The following is an 18,515-nucleotide window of genomic DNA, read 5'->3' as shown; positions in this document are numbered from 1 at the left end:
ACTATAGGATGTACTTTATTATCTCCTACTGATCTTTCAAATTTATTTACTGATTAGTACTTGTGTTGCCTGTGAAAAAAATTCAGAGCGTCCCACATTTTTTTTTTCATCATTCTAAAGTTCCTTCTTTTTGTGGCAAATAGGGAAGTTGCTCCCACACGTTCCTCTCCAGTTGGCGGCTGGACATCTAGAGCACCAATATTTTTCCCCAAGACATCTTCACCATCCATCTGTCCACTACACCGTCCATCCATCGGTCTGTCTAGTCGGTAGGGCTGTGAGCATGTTTTACCATCACCTTTTTTCATTCTGCATAGTCTGTTATCTGTCTTTTGCTGCTTCAGCTAAAACGTCCATTTTCATACTGTGTCCCACATTTCCAAATATTAACTGCTATATAAAATTTTAGGGTCTATATTGTTATAATGTGTCCTCCTTTTTACAATTTTGCTAGAGTCTGACCTAGAATTTTGTTCAAACCTTTTGTACTCCCCTCAGCACTTACCTAAGTAGTAAAGTCTTAGAAAATGGCCATTAAAAACATTTCGAGTTTACTTAATAAAAAGTAGAAACTTACACATTTTTATCTTTAGTTTCAGGTGCAGCATTACGTCTCTCATAGTCTGGTAATCCTGGGAAGTTGCAAGTCGTTGAGAAAATCCATTGTATCTCTGCTTCTATCAGAAGTAAATAGCTTTGCTGATGATCTGGGAGCTGTCAATCAAGTAGGTACCTTATAGCTGGAAACTGTACCTTGTTTCTGATTAACGTAGCTATAGGCTTTCCTTTCTTTCCCTTTCTTCTCCCCTCTTCTTGCCAAGCTGACATTTTAGTTATTGCCTTATCTGTAACATTATGTGGATGCTATTACTACCTACCTAAATTACAGAAAGATGTTGTAGAAAATAGTTTTCAAAATAAAACCATCTTATCCTTCTTACTTGTATATATGCATAAAAGGTGCTATTGGTCACAGCAAAGGGATACTTAGATGAATGCCCTTCAATTCCTCCAGAGAAGTAGCATGTTCCTATAGTAAAAAAATGAACAAAAAGTGACCTGTAGAGGATCCTAAATGGAGAATGGTTTCTACCAGTGGTTCTTAATCTGGCTAACTTTTAAATATCCTGTTGCAAGCACTGTGCCATTTCAGTTAAAAAGGGGTTTCTGGGGGTAGAATGCAGGCATCAGTAGTGTTAAAATGCAGCAGGTGATTCCAATATGCAGTCAAGCTAGAAAGCCCGTGCACTAAGCCCTTTAAACAACACAGATGAAAATGTGTAAGAACATAAGCTATTTCCGTATTTTAATATTGATGCTGGTATGTTACATATGTTCACTTTATCATTTAATAGTCTTGCCATCTGTATGGTAGAATTAAAAAGCACAATTAAGGGAAGTCAGGGACACATAGAAATGTCTTGGTAGAGAGAAAGAAGTTTAATAAGAAAAAATATGTATGTAATGTTAATGGCATTTAATCAAGTACTTACATTTCATTTCTCTATGTTTAATGGAATATTCTGAAAATATATAGTCTAATTGAATCCAGTGCGTCATGGTATATCATCCAGTCAGCAATTTTTCAAGTGTCTAGTAAATGCTGTACTCTCTTAAGAGCTCTATAAGATATTAAAAAGGAAAGTGATCTCAAAAAAACAGAAATAAGCCACATTGATTAATTGGAAAAGAGTAAGGTGTTAAAATGCTTGGAGCTATTTATAGGAGTTCCAAGGTCAAGTAACTGATCATGGTAGGTCCCAAGTGCCCACAAATATTTTAGGGGAAAGGAAAGCTTTGAAAAATGGATTTGAATTGAATAAGCAGTGTGTAACAGAATGTGGAGGTGTTGGATTGTTACTGGGATGTCATTGAACAAGAGGTGCACTGAGGATTCTGAGGAAACAAGGTGCAGTCTTGGCATTTAACACCAGGAAGCAATGCAGAAAATGAGTTTGATTCAATTAGATTATTTTTTTAGAAAATACAGAAAAGAACATTTTATTTATATTCTTATTTAATTGGTAGCTTGGTATGAACCATCAATAGCTTCATGAAGTAGTTATACTTTTCTTTATAGTTTATATACGTGAAATGGCCTAGTTCGAATAAAACAAAAAAAAATCAAACCTTACAGTATTAAAACAACTTGAACAAGATTGTGGAAAGAACATAGGCTAAAGGCGTAATTCAGACCCAGGTGTTTAGATTATTAAGTTACTTTAAAATACTAATAAGAAAAATAACAATAATAGCATAATAACTAGTTTTTGGCAGGTTGTATGTGTTAAGTGCTTTATATGAATTGCCCCAATCAGTCCTTTTACACTCCTTCAAGATGTTAGTATTGTTTAAAGACAAGGAAATTATTATTCAATATCCTTCGCGATAGACAACATAAACCACTGTAGTCAATTTAAGTAGAAAAGAGTCATGAATAGCTATGAAATTGTGGTGAGGGTTAAAAAGGAGACTCTAGGCTATACTTTCATGAATAACTCTCACAGCCACACAGCAAAATTAGGCTGCCAAAAGAATTTCTGCCTTTTATCATGACCAAGAAACTGCCTATGGAATTAAGAAGCTCCTACTTCTTGGGGCCCAGAAAAACAAAATTCTGTCTTGATGTTCAACAGCCAAATGCACATCCAGTGTTCTGCTTACCTCACTACATGGCTTAGTTTCAACTAAAATGTTTTGTGAACGGATTTGTTTAGTTAACCAACAACATATTCAGACTATCAACAGGGAAGTATAGAAAATGTGGTTTTAGGCCCTTTCATCATATTTACTTTACTCAGGTAATAGAATGACTGTTGATGGTTAGTCCAGAAAGTCCATTACATCTAAGGCTCAGAGATTCATAACATGTTGTTAATTTATGAGTCACAGCAGGAGGAAATAAAGTTACAGGAGAAAGAGTGGTAATATGGAGGCTGCTTATTTTGGACCCTTAATGCAATAACTCTCCCACACATAGGAATAGAGATAACTCCTGTATTTCAGAAGTGGATGAGCACATAGATAATGTAAAAAAAAAAAAAAAGAGAGAGATGGGAAAATAATATCACTAAGAAGAATTAGGCAAACATGAAAGAATGCTTGTGGTGGACGGAAAAACGTTGAGTTTGGACATAAGTTGAGGAAACATTGAAGTAATCTAAATGGAGGCGGACGGAGATATGAAACAATCCTAGAAAGACTCTTTTGAATTATAATTGAATTAACTACCTGCTGGAAAACATGGTACAGAAACTCAGCAACATACCATTAATGCCTAGTGTTCATCTAGGTGTTATGAAACATGAAGAAGGAAGAATGTGTAACCCATAACTTGAGGGAAAAAGTCAGTTAGTAGAAATAGAACCAGAAATGACAGAAAGAGTAGAATTAGCATATATGTATCAAATTAATGATTATAAACATGTAAAAATGTTCAAATGAAATAGGAATAATAAGGAGGGAAATAGGAGATTTCAACATAAAAATGAAAGCAATATATACCAATAAATCTGTTAAATTATGTATACGTAAATATAACCATAAAAAAATCTTTTCTGATAATTTATATTATATGTACACATTCCTTGAAAGGTACCAGTTACCAAAACTGATTCAGGAAGAAATAGAAAAACCTAATTTGCTCTCTGTCGATTAAATAAATTATATTTACAATTATAAACCTCACCACAAAAAATACTACAGGGCCAAGTGAATTCTCTCATACATTTAAAGCAGAAATGATACTACTATTACACAAACTCTTTGGAAGACAGAGAAGTAGGGAACTGTTATTAATTCATTTAATGAGGTCAGTATTACCCCAGTGTCAAAACCAAACAAGGGCATTAAAAGAAAAATATCTAAAAATGTAGACCAGCATCTCTCATGAACATAGAAATAACAATCCTTACTAGGTACTAGGAAATGGAATCCGGAAATACAGGGGGTACCAAAAAAGGCATACAAATTTTAAGAGATCTTGTTGGAAGTAAAATTGATCATTACCCAAAAGTTATGCAATGTAGGTAAAGTGAATGTGTAGCACATCTAGGTACACTGACCAGTAACCAGGCCTTCAATTCAACTTCAAAAAGTAATACATAGATAACATCTCCTAAAATATGTATACATTTTTGGCCCTTTCTGTATAAAAATAGCAATGCATGATAATCAAATGAGGTTTATCCCAGGAATACAAAATTGTTTTAAAATTCATAAAAAAAAACAAGTTGCCATATTAACAGATTTATAAAGAAAATGCACACAATCTCAGTATATGTGGAAAGGCAATTGGCAAAATTTACCACCTACAAATGACTTTTCAAACCTGTACCAAAGTAGGAAGAGAAGAAAACTTTAAAATAGGTTTGTGATAAAAGGTTTCTATGGAAAGCCTGTGGATGTACCCGGTGGTGGAAGACTGTTTTTCCCCATGATTGGGAATAAAGCAGGGATGTTCTCTCTCCTCATGTCAGGTCAGCTCTGTACTGATGGTCCCAGCCACTGCAGTAAAGTGGCTCTGCTCTTTTAAAGAAACATGTCAGGTCAGCTCTGTACTGAAGGTCCCAGCCATTGCAGTAAAGCAGCTCTACTCTTCTAAAGAAAGGCACAAAACTGTCTTTGCTTGGAGTCAACATGATCAGGAACATAGAAAATCCTAGAGAATTTACCAGAAAGCTGTCAGACAATCCTGAAATAGACCCACATTTATATAGCCAATTGATTTTAGGCGTGTTTTAAGATAATTCAACTGGGGGAGAATGGATCAACAGCTCAGTAAAAAAGGGCAAAATATTTGAACAAACCCTTCATAAAAGAAGATACATGAATGACTAAGAAGAACATGAATAATGCATAATGTCAGGAAAATTGTGCTGCACAATTACAGGAATGACTAAAATTAAATGACTAACAATACCAAATCCTGGCAGAGTTGTGGATCAAACTAAACTTATAAATTGCTGCTGGGGATGTAAAACAATCTGGCAGTTTTTCAGAAAGTTAATTATACAGCAGTTAACATATGGCAGAGTAGTTCAACAGCTATGCTGACATAAAGAATCGTACATGAGTATTTATAGCATTTTCAATTTTAAGAGTATCAATCTGAAAACAGCATATTTCTGCTGGCGGTGTAATCAAATTGTTGTAAATATTTGCAGTGGAATATTACTCAACCATACAATGAATTGAGACAATGATACAACATCATGGATGAAAATTTTTTAAAAACCCAGCACTGAGCAAAGTAAGCCAGACACAAAAGAACATGAACTGTATGATTCCATCTCTGTGAAATTCTAAAACAAGCAAACAAAAGTAATGTATGGTGAACGGCATCACAATAGTGGTTGAGAAGGGTGGTGGACGAAAATGAGGGATTGATCTGTGGTTACATGGGTGTCTCCAGTTGTCAAAACGCATTAAAATGTGCACTTGAAGTCTGGGCATTACACTATCTGTAAATTTTATCTCCATTAAAATATGTTTATTGAAAACTATGAATGTTTGAACCTAAACTGTAACTTTTCTCAGTGCTTTTATGCTCAGCTGTTTAGCTCACTTTAGAGACTTTGTTTCTATGTTGATATAATGCATACCAGGATGTTGCTAAGAACTTTCCAAAGAATAGCTTTAGATTTTTAATGATGCAAAATTTTCTAAATAGTCACTAATGTTAAAAGACTGTGTGTGTATATATCATACTGTCTTCTATACAAATCTGATCTGTTTCTAGTGTATTTGTGTATCAGGCAGAGGAGAAGTTTTATTCTATTTATTTAAAATTAATGGGAGATTCAATAGAAATTATTACCATGGACACTTACTGAGCAGTTTTGTATGTCAAACACTATTCTAAACATTTCGTACTCCTTCAAACCTTTGGTGTATGTTTTTTGTTTACAGTAGCCATTCATTTTATATCGTATGTGTACTTAATTCTCTGAACTACATTGTTAATCAGCATTGTAGCCATTTTGTGAAAGAGGGCATTTAGGACCAAAGAGGTTGAGTAGCCTGCCCTTAGTCACAGTAAGCACAGCACCACTTTATGGGACCCAGGAGGTGCAACTCCAGAGTCCAGAAGACGAACTGTGCAGTAGTTTCTGTTGCTGACTGACGGTCTCAGGTTTTTGTATTTCCTTAATATCATTTCATGTTAGTTTGTTTTCTCTTAACTGTGGGTGTATTGTTCTTCCTACTTTGTAGCAATAAAGTTCAAGTAGAGAATATAATTTTGTCAAGTTTAATACATTTTCTATTCATATATTTTCTACTTACTGTGACCATAGATCACATTTTTGAAAGGCATATCTGTCTCCTTTTATCCTGATACCTTTTCTCTACCTGTGTTCATTTGAATCCCATTTTCTTCGGTCTTGATCATCTCCTTTTTTGAATGACTTCCTCTTCTCAGATCTTTTCATCCAGAAAGAGCCAGTCAGTAACCAATGATACAGAGCATCCATGGGGCTGAATATCTCTGTAAAAAGCCTTGGTTTTAGTAGTATTTCTATTTTTTTTTGTTTGTTTGTTTGTTTTGGCTGGAGCTGGGTTTGAACCCGCTACCTCCGGCATATGGGGCTGGCACCCTGCTCCTTGGAGCCACAGGAACCAGTCTTCACCCTAGGAGTTGTTTATATAACTGAATCCACTTAGAAAATCTCTTTACGAAGGGAAGGTGTGTTTCAGTTATGGTAAATAAGCTTAAGGCAATTTCCCTAAAAGTATGTAAAATTTATGAAAATTCAAAGATTAAAAGTAAAATATATATTATGATGAACTATCACCAATAAGAAAAAGAGATCAACCATCTGATAGAAAAATGGGCTTAAAGATGTTGAAAAAAATGTCCAAAGCAAAAAAAAAAAAAAGGGGGGGGGAAGAAATGGAAAAGGCAAATTAGCATCAATCAAGCTCAATGTCAGGGCTAGCAAGGAAGTGAAAATGACAAAAACACAAAGATGTTTCATACCGAAACAGTGATGCAGTATTTTTTTTTATATTGATGCAGTATTTTTTGATATTGATATTTTTTTTTTTATATTGATGCAGTATTTTTTTGCAGTTTTTGACCGGGGCTGGGTTTCATCCCACCACCCCAGCATATGGGGTCAGTGCCCTACTCCTTTGAGCCACAGGCACCGCCCCTATTGATGCAGTATTTTTTAAAAAATGACAGTAGTATCAGATGTTCGTGATGAAGTGGAATTTATTTCCTGGCAAAATTAAAGATGCTGGTCCTCCAGGGTACAGTGAGTAGACTGGACACAGGAGACACTGTCAAGGATGTGCATTTTAGCATCTGTATAAATATCTTAAGATTGGAAATAACATAAGTGTCTGCTACAAAAGATCACTAAATGTGTTATATCAAAAATGAAAATTCTATACCAATTAAAATGAATAAATTGAAGTCTTTTTCTATATCTATCAACATTTCATAGCTTTTGAAAATATAATGTTGAGTGAAAAGAGAGGATAGAGTACCTGAGAAGCATAGATACTCAAATATGCCAGTTTTTAAAAATTATATATAAAAAAAGTTTATACACTTTTCACTGTACACTTATAAAAATTCTTTTAAAACAACAAAGTTTTAAGTAAATGAGAAAATATTGATGTTTTCACTTTATATATTGTGTATACTCAATGCCTAGGCTTTTTGCATTGCCAAATATTTTTTAATTGAAAATAAAAGCTCCTTAGATATCAGAAGTATATTTATTTAATATAGAACCTCAATTTTTAATTGTTGTGTTTTTTCCTTTGATGCAGTTCATTCTCCTATCTAATTAGCATTTTTATGAGTACAGTATTCAAGCTATTAATGGTGCTTTTGGAATATTGCTAAGGATAGATGATATCTGAATTTAGGGTATTATATTACATATTCAATACTTTAGAGGCTTATAGAGTTCACAAAATAGATTAAAATTCTACATGTAAATAGATTTTAAAAATCAGAAGAAAAGCTTATCAGTTGGAGAAAACTCAAAAAACTTTGCAGCCTATAATCAGGATACATTTTTACTTTTCGGATGTCTGTTTTCCTTAAATAAAATAAAAGCTAAGCAACTCATTAACACAACTAGAACAAGCAAATTAAAGATTCTGAATCAGGAACAAGTTTGTACATAGTTCTCTAAAGTAAACTGATTTTCTATATGAGGACAAAATGTAGCAACAAAATAAGCATTTTTAATAAGTTAAAGAGAAAAATAATCATAGCTCTGAGCAAGAAACAGCTGAACTATTTCTGTTGAGAAAGGAGCCATATTTTTTTCCGAAATTATGTGTATCTTGATCATATCTATGATCTAGAAAGCCTAACACAGCAATCAGCTTATGGGGGACAGAATTAGAATTCATGTCAAACTGTGCTCAAGTGGACAAAATAGAGGCTTCAGCAGGTGGTTTTCCTCTTTATTTTGGTTGGTTTCATGAGACCTTAAGAGAAATTCCTAGTAATGAGCCTTACTGCATCAGATTTGTACAGTTTTCTCTCCTACCACTGTTTGTGATTCAGGTAATTATTAGGTATGAATGAAGAAAGGATTAAAATCCCCCTAGAATACACTGTCGGCCTAAAACTTTTCCCATGAGTGCATTCCATTTTGAAACTGCTGCTTACTAAGAAAAACTCCATCTATGAGCTCAACTGGAAATAAAGATGAAAGTTAGGGTATTTTCTCACTTACAGAGTAGAACTTTTTACATGGCAAAGAGCATGAGCTTTGAAATCGGATGCCTAGTAAAATGTAGTGTGACTGCTGAAGTAGTCTTGTCCACAAATCAAACCTGAGGGCTCTAGAAAGAATTGCTAACTCATAGGCAATACGGAAATAAAGGAATGTGTTAAATTAACCAGGAGGATTTAACTGGTAAAACCTAGATTGTCCTGGAAAAACAGCTCATTTTCTTCAACAAACAGATTGCACTACAATGGGAAGAGGAAGGAGGGCGACGGACAGGAAGAAGGAGCCTGTATTTTAAAAGAGACCAATGAGAGTGTATTCACCTACAGCCACATAGCAGGGGTGGATGTACTGTGGTTCATGGGCCAAATGTGGCCTGCCTCCTCCTTTTGTAAATAAAGTTTTATTGTAACATAGCTTGTTGATAGCTGCTTTTACACTGAAACAGCAAAGTTGAGTAGTTGTAACAGAGACCATAAGACCTGCATAGCATTCAATATTTTTATTTGGCTTTGTAGAGAAAAGGTTTGCCAATTCCTGCTGTATATGAACCCAATAATTTTACTTCTGTGTGTCTCCGTGAGTTATGTGAGGAAGAATGCATTTACCTAATACTTTTAAGTACTGTCTAGCAGGAGGGAAGCATATAGTTAGTTATTTAATACATTTGGAAAGTATTTTGATACATGGAATTAAGTGAGACTATATGTGGAAAAATATTCAACTCCCCAAGGTTTGTTTATTAAAGCTACTCCCTCAGCCTGGGTGTTTCCTTGTTGCTCAGTTACACACGGACACACACACAGTGTCTGTTCATGGACCTGCCGTGGGCTCTCACATGCTACTACACTAATGTAGTTACTTTAGCTTTATTATGTATTAAATTACTGTAGTAATTACCTAATTACTATAACTGCTTTTTATTAGGGGTTCATGTTTATACTTCTAAATGGCTTTGAGAATGATTTTTTCTAGTTCAAAAGTAAAATTGTGAAGATTTTGATTGAGAATTGTTGTTGAATGCAGTGAGCCTATAAATCAGCATCCTTGTTGGATTTTCTCTTTCACCATTTGAGGAAGCATTTTTAAAAACTTAGGTCTTTGAAAGACCAATCATTATGGTTTATGGAGCTCTATTTATATTTATCATCTGCTCTCATTATTTTCATTTCTTTGTGCTTTCCTATTACATATCAAGGGAATTTCTCAAGGTTTTTCCGATTATTTATTCCGATTTCATTTTTCATATTGGAATTTTAGTTTTTTTTAAATTCTCCCCTCACTTGTGCACATGTGTTCTGGGCTCAGTGTGCCTGTCTCCTATTGGCTGCCCGCTTCTCATCATGGACACGCATTCTCTCCTTCCACTGCACGTGTCAGACTGTCCTCTCTCTGCTGACTCGGGCTGCTTGCTCTTCTCCCTGGCATTTAGGGCACTATTCCTTCTCTTGTGTCGCTCAGTGTTGCTTGTGGGATCTGTGTTTTTTGTTCATTTAATTGGGTGTTTCCTTTTCACTTGTTCTTCAATGAGAAACTCATCACTGGAACTGAATAGGACGTCCCCACACACGCCTGTGTGGATTGTCTTTCACCCTGGTCCTTGTGTACCTAGGTGCTGGTGACACATCTCTGTGGTGCTCTCCACATCTCTGCTGGAGAGCAAGTGTGGCATTTGCATTCCGTACCTTTCAGCTGACCGCAGTCTGGGACTCTGTAACCTCAGCCGTGGTGATCTGGTGAGCTCCTGGGTACAGTGAAACTGCAGTACTAAACTCTGACGTTCCAGGCCTTTCTGCATCTTACAGCCTTCGCAGCATTGATGCTCCTCAGCCCCTCACCCTGTAGTTTCACAAGTCCAGGAGAAGTATTTTCAGGCCAGGGATTAAGTTTCTCCATCTAGCTCTGTCATCATCTTTCTTATAATTTATTTCTCCCCCATAGAGTCATTAGTGAGAAACTGAAGGATTACGTATTAGGAAAGTCATTTCTAACAAAAATCTTTATCTAATCTTAAAGAGTTCCATGTATTTACTAGGAGTTGAAGGGAAATGAGGAAACATTACCTAATTAATTTATTTTGGTATATTAATAAAAAATGGGAAATATGTATAGGTAAAAGAATTAGTGGGGCTTTCTCTAAAAGTTCTGAAATGGTGCATGGCGTCATTATTCACAGAACAGATAGGTGTAGTTTGTTAGTTCAGTATATAGTTACTGGCAGAACGATTCTTTGCCTTAGATTATAATTAATTCAAGAGAAATTTTGAGTAAGTACAAAAATTGAAGCCAATTATTTCCTCCGGATTTGTCTCTATTTTCCCCATAAGCCTGAGCATGTATTGCTGCAGTTTTAATGGCTGCATTGCTGAGTTCTATCAGTCACTGAAAAGAAATCGTTAGTCATTTCAGTGTCGCGAGGTAATTTCTAACACATTACAGTAATATATCTTCCCTGTGTTTTTTTTTTTTCTCTTGCTCCCTGTGGCAAGTAAAACAGTATTTGTTCTGAATACTTTCTGATGAAATTAAAACCTAATGCCTTTTTTAATGAATTGATATTCTTTAAATGAAAAATAGAGAAGAAAGGGCAGTATGAGGAGGCAAAATTAAGGTCACTGCTGTGGGCCACAGGCAGGAGGGCTCTGGAAAGGTGGCCTTGGTGGTGGTGTCGTGGCACCTCCAGATCTTTTGCTGTGTAGTCCCACTCCTTCCCAGCCAGAATTCTGCCTGCCACGCTCCTCTCCCAGGGAAACCCTGGAGTTGCCAGCACAAGGGCAGAGCCAGATGAAGGAGGCAGATAAGGCAGTCCTGTCTCTAATTATGACTACAGTGCTAATTAGAAGGCTGTCACGCTTCTGTTGTCGTTTATTAAAATGTCATTTTGATTATGAATTGCAGCTTCTTAGAAAACTTCATTGTTTTTCATTATTAATATAATGATATTTATCAAGCTGTTTCTGCGAGGCACATGTGCTAAATGTCCTTGGATAAGGCACATGGGACACTTAGAGTTTAATCGTGAGAGAAACGCTGCTGCAGTGTCCAGACCAAAGTAGGATATCAATAGTTGTTATTTTGAACAAACACACACATAAAATAATTGCCAAAGAAACAGGTCTGTATATTATGCAATACACATGTACGTTCAGATTTATGTAGAGAGAAAATGTTAATATTTGAATGTAGAGAAGAAGTCCAAAAGGTTTTGTTACGTTGGCCAGGCAGCCTCACAGACAACCTCAAGGACTCCCATCTCCTGGGCTCGGGTGAGGGTGAACGTCAGTGAAGACAGTCAGCTGAAGGTCTTGCTGGCTTCGCACAGTGCCTGAGTGTGGGGCATCACTGTGTTTCTTTTCACTCTGGGCAAAAGCACATTCCACAGTTTTGGTAAGTCTTTCCTTAGAGATTACAATTTTAACTATAACCTACAATTTATGGTGTTTTACATAGGAATTTGTTTCCTTTTTGTACATTTTCTTAAAAAGTGCTGACATACTCAAAGACTATAAATAAGGAAAAACAAAAAATCCAAAGAAGTTTGTTAGGAAAGTCCTCTCTTGGGTAGTCTTGATGGTTCTGGAGCCACAGTGCAGACCGTGAATTAGGGCAGGTATCTAGTGGCGCTGAGATTGCCACAGTGATATGTGTATGTGGTTCTTTGTTGTGCTGTAGTGGGTGTTTATTCCTGAGACTATGGTGCTTTTTGTTGGAATTACTTTATTACACAATATTAAATCTGAAGTGATGTTTCCAGAAGCGTTTATGCCATGTGATTTTAAACCCTTACTGATGAGCATATTTAATATTGGAATACAAAAGCAGTGACAGAATTTGGTGAAAAGTAATAGCAATTTTTTTTCCATTTTCATCTAAACATTCTCAAAATGGCTAAGCATGAGACAGGATAACTATATTACATATCCTGTATCATTCAGTCTTTAGTTAATTGAAAAGTGTCTATAGAGTGAAGACAAATTTGAAAGGGAAAAGAGTAACAGCTTCTAAAAAGTGAGCTTTTACTATTAATTACTATGTTATCAGATTAATCTTTAAGCAATATAACTTGCTTATTTGTAATTGAGCTCAGAAAATCATTTAAAAAATGAAGTGAACACCTAAACTTCATTAAAGGAAAAAAATTAGAGATTCAAATATGTAATAACGTTTCATTTTCCAAATTTTAATCCATTTCTGTCCCTTCACTTGGATACTGTACTACTTCGTTTCTTTTCTGCAGAAGTAAGAATGTGTGCTGAGTGTGGTAGCTTTGCTGTAAGAATTAAAATATCCCTGTTAGCAAGTGGAGCACCTCAGAGAGCCTGAGGCTCACGGGACATGCAGATGCCAAAAACAATCACACAAAACAAACTATACCAACAATAACCTTTGTTCCTCTTTCTTTAAGTGATGCTACAGTTATCCTAAGAATGACTTTATTACTTCAAATATTAATTCTATAAAACAGAAGAGTTTTAAAGATACATTTTTATCCAAAAATCTACCAAAGTGCATTTTACTTTTTGATATTAACCTGATACAAATAGTTAAGGTTTACAGACACATTTAGACTTGGCATATAGGACATGTGTCTTAGAATTTAACCTAAATCAATATTTTTAGTGCCTCCTGTATACAATGTTGTAAATTAGATGTCTGAGAGTCACAAAGCAGAAAACACCCACTCACTGTGGTCAAGAGGTCAAAAATTGCTCTTTAAATTTGTAACAGGAATCATTAGTGTGTTTTGAAGATACTTGTGAATTGTGGAAATTCTTATAATTTTATATTTAAAGCACTTTCATGTGTAAAGCACATATATTGCCATCACAATTTTTTTTGGTTTTGGTTTCTTTTTGAATCCTTTTTGAAGAAGGAATTCAAATAAATGCAAAGATTTTACAAGAAAAAAAGTAATTTTAAAATGTTCACGTTGATTCTATGTACTAGGAAGCAAGTGCATTCTTCAGCATGCTGGAACCTGTTGTTAAGAGTCTGCATGCTTGTATTCCTCCAAAATTTGTGTTTGAAAGCATCCCAATGTTATCATATTAAGAGGTGGGGCTCTCAGGAGTGAGATTAGTGTCCTTATAAAACAGGCCTGTGCCTTTTCGTCATGTGACATCACAGCTAGAAGGGGCCCCTTTGAGGAACGGGTCCTCACTAGATGATGACTCTGCTGCTGCCTTGATTTTGAACTTTCCAGCCTCTAGAACTGTGAGAAATAAATTTTTATTGTTTCTAACCTATCCAGTGTACGCTGTTTTATTATACAAAGTACAGACAAAGGCGCCTATCAAACTGATTTTCAATGGACTTGCAGTCTTCCCTGGCAGTGAATCATATACTGACAACACAAAACTGATAGGTTTCAAGTACACCCTGTGAATAAGAGAGTTCAAGGGGCTATGAAGGTTTCCAGATGGGAAGAGCTCGGGAAGCATGTCTGTCCTCCAGGGAAGAGGTATGTCCCATGCCCCTCTGAGTCCTCACTAGCTTATGGAAAATTGGCAATAAATACTTGATTTTGTCATGAAGTAAGAGTTGAAAGATTTACCTTGGTATAGGTTTGTGTTATAATTTAACACAAATGAATACATATTTTTCCCACCTCCTGTCCACAAATATGAAAGACCCTAAATAATGAATAGAATATAGAGACGTAGAGCAAATGAGAGAATTGTAGACACAGGGAAAACATGAGATATGTTTGTTCTTGGCACCCACTGGTCTGAAATCCTAGCAATGAATTTGCATTTTGAATAGATCTTTTATCAAGGTTTGATCATTTATAAAATAATGGTTCACTGACTTATTAAATGTTCACACATTTCATTACACAATATTTTTAAAAAAATGACATTTGTTGATATTACCAGTGGCCTCATCAGGGAATTTTATAAATATTAGGAAACTGTCAGGTACACTTTGGTGGATACAGGTTGTTTAAACTTTTAATTTTTGCTTGAAAGCTTGAATATATCATGAACAACAGAGGCTGTGATTTGTTTTCTTTGAAATGACAATCTTACTTCATTTGTAGTTGTTGGTTAGCTGTTCTTTCAAGTAAAAATGGTGTTCCATGTACAGAGTTAGTTCACCCTACAACTCAGTCGGCCGATACGTTGTTCTTGTGAAGTCAGTCATACCTAAATGTGCAGCAGAAGTGCTGAATGCGTCCTTCCCATTTTGTCACAGATACTTCTTTTTGTTTTTGGCCGGGGCTGGGTTTGAACCTGCCACCTCCAGTATATGGGGCCGGCGCCCTACTCCTTGAGCCATAGGTGCCGCCATGTCACAAAGACTTTTAAAAAGATTTGCACTCCAGTATTGTTGTTTAATCAAATAACTTTTACTGCTCCACCGGGGACATTCTTTAAACCTGTCATTTGTGTATGTTGTTGTTTGTTTTTTATTTCTGTTTATGCAGTGACTAGGTGATATAGGAAACAATGGCTTCTTACATAGTTGATATCACTGCTTTGACTTGGTGCTAAGATGCCTATAGCTTTACTCACCATTATTTATGAATGTTAACACAGTGAGCAAGGCAAATAATTTATTATTTTTATTCTTGCAATTTTCAACCCAGTCTCCCTAAAAGGGTCTTGGACCCTCATTAGATTGTGAATCACACTTTGAAAGCCTCCCAAGTGTCTTCATTAGTTCTGGATGCCACAACAAAATGCTGTAGGTAGATAGCCTATAAATAACATTTATTTCTTGTAGTTCTGGAGGCTGAGAAGTTCAAGATCAAGGCACCGACAGATGTTCCCTGGTTCCTGGGTAGACTGCTACCCTGTTTCCCCACAAATAAGACAGTGTCTTATTTTAAGGTGTGCTCCCAAAGATGCGCTAGGTCTTATTTTCAGGGGACGTCTTATCTTTCCTGTAAGTAGGTCTTATTTTCGGAGGATGTCTTATTTTCGGGAAAACAGGGTAGCTATGTCCTCATGGGGGAGGGGCAGGATGAGCTCCTCTGTACCTATTGTAGAAGGCCATTGATTCTTCTTGAGGACTGTGCCTTCATGATCCTAGCCATCTCCTTATACTATAATATTAGGTTTCAACATATGAATGTTAGATGGACACAGACGTTCAGACTGTAACACTATGTGTAGGAAATGGGATCAGTAAAGCCAAAAAGACAGGTTAATCTAACAAAACAAAGTCTCCCCCCATGGTTCCCTGCCCCCACCCCGGTAAAATAAAGTTTTCTAATGCATCACTTAAAGGACCTAGAGCATTAGGCTCTGGAGCATCTTAGCTCATACAGTCATCAGACTTCAAGAGAGAATGAAGATGGTCTGGACTGAGCCCTGCATTTTACTAATGAAAGACAAAAGGTCTTTGAGGAGGTTTAGTGACTTGCCCAAGGTTGCTCATTTTAATAATAGCAAATACAAAAGTGCTGTTCTGTTTCTGCAATTTTAAGATTTTGCAGCCTTAGGAATAAAAAGCCATTTAATATACTTGACTCTGAGTTTCTTTTTTGTAACTCGCAGATAATCATTTCAAGGGCTGTGAAAAGCATATGAGACAGTGTGCAGCCGGGATTCTTAGAAAACTGCACTGAAACTCTGACAGACTGAGTTCTGGAGAATCTTATTTTCTTTGAAATTACTGAAGTTTAGTCTTGTCCAGAAGAGTAAAATCTCAAACATGGGTTAGAATAATATAAAAATGAAATAATAATAATTAGAAAGTACGGTCTTAAAAAAAAAAAACAAAGAAAACACACACTGTTGAAGAAATCCACTCTGGATGACTCATTCTTCAAAGCCTTGACAGTATTCTTTTGGAATATCAAAGCAGTGAGCTATTCTCATTAATTATATTTTGTTTCAGAGTTAGCTGAACATAATTAAATATCTTCGGGCAGTTATGAATCTCGAGAAGTTCATGCTTCCGAGAGTCCCCTGAGAGTTGTCTTGGCCATTAGCTGTACTAAGCTGTGTTTATAGTGCGTCAATGTGACCATGATACTCTTTTTTAAAAAACAAATCCTACTGTTCTGTTAGTCTTATTTTCATATTTCTCCCAAAATCACAACATAAAAAGGAAAGTAATAAGTTACTGAATGTTCTAAATCATTTGGATTCTGGTTGAGCTTTTTATTTAAGAATATACTCAGAAGAAAAGGTACCCAATGTACTCAGCCCTACTATGAAACTAATTTGGGGCTCTCACATGAAAGCTATAACCCAGTTACAACTTAACAATAGGGGGAAGTGAGAAGGGGGGGGTAGAGGGAGGGGGATCGGTGGGATCACACCTGTGGTGCATCTTACAGGGGTATTTGCAAAACTTGGTAAATGTAGAATGTAAAGGTTTTGGCGCAGTAACTGAGATAACGCCGGAAAGGCTATGTTAACCACTGTGATAAAAATGTGTCAAATGGTCTATGAAGCGAGTGTATGATGCCCCATGATCATATCAATGTATACAGTTATGATTTAATAAAAAAAAAGAATATACTCAAAGAATTTCTATTAAATTTACCACTTATATCTAAGCAAGAGATGGTACTATTCACCCTAACAACTTTTTCCTTGAATGTCTGAGATTAAACAATTAATGTGCTCAATATGTATAAGACTCTGTCTTAAAATGTTTTTAACAAATAAAAAGCAAAAACAAATGTACAGATAAATGAGTAATGTACATAAGGACAAAGGAGTGTTAGTTGTCATCTATAATCCAGCTGTGATGGGTTATGGATTATTTGTAGTTTTTATTTTTTGCTAATCTAAATTATCTAAATCTCCATGATGCCATGTATGTGCTTTGTAATAAGAAAAAGAATGCTTTATTTTTCTCCAAAGGTTTAGATAGATGACTGGAAACACAGATGAGACACAATGAAAATTTTGACCAAAATGTATGTTTTCCCCAGTAATAGCCATATTTCAGTAGTTTATCTGAAGAGCTTTATGCAGATAATCATTTGTGTCTGGCTTATGACTAAGCATAGAAAGAGGTACTAATAATAACAGGGGTGGTGGTCGTGGGCATAGGAGTGATGACGATGTCCCGAGTGCTTGCTGTGCCAGGCCCGGAGCTACCTGCCTGACTTAGATGGTCTGATTTAATCTTCAAACAGCCAGAGGGGTGGGGAACCTGCAGCCTTCTGATTTCAGAATTGCTCTTTTTTAAGCACCAAAGCAGGCAAGTAAAGCTTCCATCTTTCTCTGCTGCACCCTTTTTAATAAAAGGGTTGGTTCTTTTAAAAGGCTGCACTTAAGGACCCAGAAGGCCATATGTCCTGGAATGCAAACTTCACTAATTTTGACCACTGTACTTTAAGGATCAACTTATACTACCTCCGAAATAATAATAGTACCTATTGGGTTTTGAACCCTTCCTATGTGTGGAAGCTGTGCAAGACAGTTAAGAAAATAAGTGCATTTGAACATTACAGCTCCCCCTAAAGGAAATACATTATTTTATACTATAGTTCATTAACTGGGGTTCAAAGAAGATGGAATAACTTCCCATGGTTAGTAAGGCTCACGTCTGTCTGACTCCAAACTCCAGGTCCTTAACGAAACAAAACAGAACTTCCAAACTTTACTGAGGTCAGTGTTAGAAAATTAAGTTTAAATCATGAAAATCTCTACCACTACTGAAAACATGGTTTCAGAAAATTTTCTTTCCCCTTTCTCCCATGGAAACAAGTCACATCCCTATGAGAGCACAACTGTGTTACTGTATTCATTCCGTAGAATCAGGACATGGTAATCAGACAGTAGGCTGGACTAGAACTTTTAAGGAAAATCTAGACAGAACTTCTGTAAATGAGAAATTCATTCAAAA

At 35.9% G+C, this 18,515-nt stretch overlaps 1 protein-coding gene across 1 annotated transcript in view; it reads left to right on the top strand.

Annotated features, from left to right (window-relative positions):
• The window catches only part of MEI4 (meiotic double-stranded break formation protein 4), a 140,516-nt gene that overhangs the window by 85,362 nt on the left and 36,639 nt on the right, over positions 1-18,515 (top strand). The window contains exon 3 of the mRNA XM_053603575.1: positions 594-725. Within this exon, the coding sequence (XP_053459550.1) occupies positions 594-725 (132 nt within the window). The remainder of the gene's footprint in view (positions 1-593; positions 726-18,515) is intronic.

This window comes from Nycticebus coucang, chromosome 9 (assembly GCF_027406575.1).
Source record: "Nycticebus coucang isolate mNycCou1 chromosome 9, mNycCou1.pri, whole genome shotgun sequence".
Lineage (NCBI taxonomy): Eukaryota > Metazoa > Chordata > Mammalia > Primates > Lorisidae > Nycticebus > Nycticebus coucang.
Note: the sequence above shows the minus strand (reverse complement) of the source record. Positions and strands in the feature narration are given on the sequence as shown.